This window comes from Numenius arquata, chromosome 37 (assembly GCF_964106895.1).
Source record: "Numenius arquata chromosome 37, bNumArq3.hap1.1, whole genome shotgun sequence".
Lineage (NCBI taxonomy): Eukaryota > Metazoa > Chordata > Aves > Charadriiformes > Scolopacidae > Numenius > Numenius arquata.
Window position 1 is genome coordinate 123,965 of NC_133612.1, and position 5,055 is coordinate 129,019.

Genomic DNA, 5,055 nt, shown 5'->3' on the forward strand with positions numbered 1-5,055 from the left:
CTAGTTTGAAAAAGTCACCAAAACTCCTGGACTGTAACTTTGAGTTAGGTCTCCAAGGAGCCTCCTGAAGTGCCTCCATCCTCTCCTCTACCTATGGGCAGCACCAGCACCACCTGCACCCCTCAGGGTTGTTCTGACCTGCCCTTTTCCACCTGCAAGCATGAACATGTGTCCATTCAGTGCCCTGCAAACAGGCAGATTTCTGCAGAGCAACGAGTGCAGAGAGGTCGGGATGGGGGCTGTGAGCACTGACAGAGCAAAGGCATGGGACAGGGAAACTCCTTCCAGGAGGAAAATCTCCAGGCAGCAGGGATATGATCAGAGAATGAGAGGAAACTAAAACCAGAAATGTAGTGGGAGGAAGAATTCAGAAAACCCCTCCAGTGCAGACCCTTCCTCTGAGCAAGCCCCCTTACCTCTCTCCCACCCAGAAAAGCCTCTGCCCTCAGGGATGTGAGGTCCAAGGCATGAACCAGCTGCTCTGCAGCCAGAGTCCCAGCAGAGCCGTGGTGCAGCTCTCCAGCATCTTGACCATTATCTATCCCCTGAAGAGCACAGAGGCTGAGAGCAGCTGCCCAGCAATGTTGATGCCATCCCTTAATGAGATATCATCATTAGGACACTTGGCTATCTCCTTGAAGTCTCCTTACAAGCTGTGAGCTGCCTCCCAGGATGCAAATCTGCTTCATAGCATGTTTGTGTTATCTGAAAGAGAGACCCTGAGAAGAGGTTAGACATTTAGTGGTCTGCAGTGGATCCCTCCTCTTTTGGATGTATCTGGTGGCTTTTCAGATCGGTGCATGCCATCTACCTCCCCCTCATCAAAAGTCTAGCACTTGCCCCCACCATTCCCATGAACCCACTGGTGCAGAGCAGGGCTGACTCCTGGGCAGAACACCAGCAGATGATCTGCTCTTCAGGACACACTCAGCGAACACCAAACAGAGATCCAGCCATGGAGTGGAAGGAAGGTCTGGAAAAAGAAAAGGGTGAGTGTAGCACGGTGAGGATCCAGGAGAAATTCTTTTGATATTGCTCAGAGTAGTCTTCTCTTATTTGTCACTGTCTTTTCCTCCTTTGACTGGTCCCCATGCCCTGAGGCAGCAGATGTCCAACAGCAGCTCCATCACTGAGTTCCTCCTCCTGGCATTCGCAGACACACAGGAGCTGCAGCTCTTGCACTTCTGGCTCTTCCTGGCCATCTACCTGGCTGCCCTCCTGGGAAACGGCCTCATCATCACGGCCATAGCCTGTGACCACCGCCTCCACACCCCCATGTTCTTCTTCCTCCTCAACTTCTCTGTTCTTGACCTGGGCTCCATCTCCACCACTGTCCCCAAATCCATGGCCAATTCCCTCTGGGACAGCAGGGCCATCACCTGCTTGGGATGTGCTGCCCAGGTCTTTCTCTTTGTGTTTTTGATTGTAGCAGAATTGTATCTCCTCACCGTCATGGCCTATGACCGCTACCTTGCCATCTGCAACCCCCTGCACTACGGGACCCTCCCGGGCAGCAGAGCTTGTGTCCACATGGCAGCAGCCGCCTGGGGCAGTGGGCTTCTCCATGCTCTCCTGCACACGGCCAATACATTTTCACTACCACTCTGCCAAGGCAATGCCATAAACCAGTTCTTCTGTGAAATCCCCCAGATCCTCAAGCTCTCCTGCTCCAACTCCTCTCTCAGGGAAGTCTGGCTTCTTGTGGTTAATGTCTCTCTTGGTTTGGGGTGTTTTGTTTTCCTTGTGGTGTCCTATGTGCAGATCTTCAGGGCCGTGTTGAGGTTCCCCTCTGAGCAGGGACGCCACAAAGCCTTTTCCATGTGCCTCCCTCACCTGGCCGTGGTTTCCCTGTTTGTCAGCACTGGCATGTTCACTTACCTGAAGCCCCCCTCCACCTCTTCCCAATCGCTGGATCTGGTGATGACTGTTCTGTACTCGGTGGTGCCCCCAGCCTTGAACCCCATCATCTATAGCATGAGGAACCAGGAGCTGAAAGACACACTGAAGAAGCTGATTCAATCACTTGTCTTTCAGCAGCAATGACCTGCTCCTCTCTCTTCTCAAGTGATTTCCAGTTCATCTCAGGAACCTCCTCTGCTTCGGGCATTTGGTTTGTGATCATCATGTCTGGCCAGGAACGTCTGCAACCGCTCCACTTCTCCAGAGACATGAACCCAGTCTGTCTGACCCCGAGGCCTTTGAACATGTCTCTGGCATGATGGTACAGCTGGTCTCCTGTGTCGCTTCTCCCAATCTGGACAGGTTGGATCGATGGGCCAAGGCCAATGAGATGAGATTTAATAAGGCCACGTGCCGGGTCCTGCATTTCGGTCACAACAACCCCAGGCAACGCTACAGGCTTGGGGCAGAGTGGCTGGAAAGCTGCTCGGCAGAAAAGGACCTGGGGGTGTTGGTGGACAGCCGGCTTAACATGAGCCAGCAGTGTGCCCAGGTGGCCAAGAAGGCCAACGGCATCCTGGCCTGTAACAGGAACAGCGTGGCCAGCAGGAGCAGGGCAGTGATGGTGCCTCTGTACTCGGCCCTGTTGAGGCCTCACCTCGAGTGCTGTGTTCAGTTCTGGGCCCCTCACTCCAGAAAGGACACTGAGCTGCTGGAGCGTGTCCAGAGGAGAGCCACCAAGCTGGTGAGGGGTCTAGAGAACAAGTCATAGGAGGAGAGGCTGAGGGAACTGGGCATGTTTAGTTTGGAGAAGAGGAGGCTGAGGGGAGACCTCATTGCCCTCTACAGTTACCTGAAAGGAGGGTGTAGAGAGGTGGGTGTTGGCCTCTTCTCCCAAGTGAATAATGACAGGACCAGAGGAAATGGTCTGAAGTTGGGGCAGGGGAGGTTTAGATTAGATATTAGGAAGAATTACTTTACTGAGGGAGTGGTCAGGCACTGGAACAGCCTGCCCAGGGAGGTGGTGGAGTCGCCATCCCTGGAGGTATTCAAGAAACGTGTAGACGTGGCACTTCAGGGCATGCTCTAGTGCCCGAGATTGTTGTTTTGCATTGGATTTTGGTTTTGTTTTGGTTTTGGTGGGGTTTTTTTGTTTTCTTTTCTTTTGTGGTTGGACTCGATGATCTCAAAGGTCCTTTTCAACCAAGAAGATTCTGTGATTCTGTAATAAAAGGGCATTTCCTCAGGGCAAGTGTCTGGAGGCTGGACTCTTCTTCCAAAGCTGAAGTCAAGAACAGGCTGAAGAGGTTGCCCCTACAAGGCCGTGCTGCTGTGCTTGTGTTCTGCACGGGCTCAGAGCAGGAGGACATGGGGCAATGTGTTGGGGAAGGCCTGGGCTGAGCTTTCACATGTGGGTGACCGCTGCCCCTGGAGATGGTGGATGCTCAGAAGGGATGTGCCTGGGGCTGTCTCCCCATGGCTTGTGAGCACCACAGCCTGCTCGCTCTGCCAAGCAGCACCACCAGCTCAGGGGCCTGAGGGTGTTCATGGTGAGGACACCCACTGCCCAGCCTCCACCTGCAGCTCCCGAGGGGCTCTGGTCTCCCACAGGCCCTCTGTGATGCCTGCCAGTCCCAGGCAAACACCTCAGGTACATTGGGGCCTCCAAAAGAGGCGCTGGATGTTTATGGTCAGGCGACTGAGGTCTGCCTGGAAAGGCAAACGACTTCTTCTGAACTTTTCTTTTTAAATATAAGCTCATATTCATCAGTCGAAACAATTAATTGAGTACTTTTAATAAAATGACAGTGTTTTCCCATGCTGCCACAATGGGAATTTCCAGGCTGTGCATTAATGGTAGGAGAAGAAGTGATTCTTCCCCTCTACGTGCATGGCCACTGCTCTGTCTAATGCACTGTGTGTTTGTTCTCCCTCACCTTTCAGGTGTTCCCACCTCTCCTGATCAAGTGACCATGTCTAAGGGCATCTTCTCAGCAGAGTAGCTGGACGCACGCCCTTCCCAGGGCTCTCCAGATTTCCCCCTCCCCTTGCTCTTTCAGCATTCCGCTACCTCCAAACTATCTGGGGTCTGCGTTGAGCTTCAGGGAGTTAGAAACTTGCTGCCCCTCTGGGAAGTCTAATGAACTCTTGAGGCAACTCCTCAATTATGATTTATATCTTTCCTTTCCCAGCTCCCTCCCTAAACCAGTTCTTGTACGGATATCCCTTGTGGAAGGTGGACCTCATTAGATGCAGCTTGGACTTGGCATGTAGTAGAGGAGAGTGTTTTAAAGCTTATTGAATTGCATCATGTGTAGCTGTTGCTTTTAGGCCATGAGGAGAAGTCCTCCTGTGCCTATGTGCGGGCAGTTCTCTGAGGGAAGCGGCTGGGAATTGGTGCAAGGAGCTGTAACATCCAGCTGCAGACTTCAGTGGAGAAGCCTGATGTAAGGACAAGTGCTGCAAGGCCCAGGGGGCCATCAGAGGAACGGTGGGGCTGGGGAGGTGAGGAGCAAGGATGCCCATAGAGTGTCTGGCCTCAGGGGACTGCTTAGGTGACCCTCTGGATCACTACCAATTGGAGAATGCTGCCGTCACTCCTTCAGTAAGCTGAAAAATAAAATAATTTTAAAAAGCCTTTTAAAATGCAAAACTCCTTGTTCATTAAGTGCTGGTTGAACTCTTCCTCTTTAACTACTGTCCTGAAAGCTCTCCAATTAGCTCTAGAAGTCTTGAAGACCTGAAGTAAATACGGGAAGAGACAAGGCCCATGAGGTCTCTCTGCCTTGTGATGAGCCCCACGGTGGTTTTTGTGCTGAGTCTGTGGACCTGCAATGCTGAGAGGAGATTGTACAAACTGCTCAAGGAGCCAGAAGGAAACGCTGAAGTTTCTTGGAGTATTAATGAGCCCCACGGAGGGCCATTACCAAGAGAGCCTCCCCACGGACTCGTTAGAGCAGAAGATTGGAGGCCGCGATGAGAGGCAGGCAAAGGCAAAGTGCCGGTGGCTCTGATCTGAGAAAAGCCTTGGTGTGTTTGATGAAGCCAAATACCAAGCCCTGACCCCAGCCCCTCAGAAGAGAGATCCCGTCCATCACACACGCCTCAGGGCTCTTCATGGGATGTGGGGGGTGTGATGCCAAGTGAAGGACAACG

General features: G+C 52.5%; 1 protein-coding gene across 1 annotated transcript; it reads left to right on the forward strand.

The window, feature by feature from the left end:
* Positions 1–1,107: 1,107 nt before the first annotated feature.
* LOC141476514 (olfactory receptor 14C36-like) lies at positions 1,108–2,043 on the forward strand. Its single transcript, XM_074165207.1, has one exon. It carries the CDS (start codon positions 1,108–1,110, stop codon positions 2,041–2,043), a length of 936 nt encoding a protein of 311 aa, XP_074021308.1.
* The last annotated feature ends 3,012 nt before the right edge of the window (positions 2,044–5,055 follow it).

What these genes read in the sequence shown, in the direction of transcription:
- LOC141476514 (XM_074165207.1), top strand. Translation starts at nt 1,108, where the DNA reads ATGTCCAACAGCAGCTCCATCACTGAGTTCCTCCTCCTGGCATTCGCA.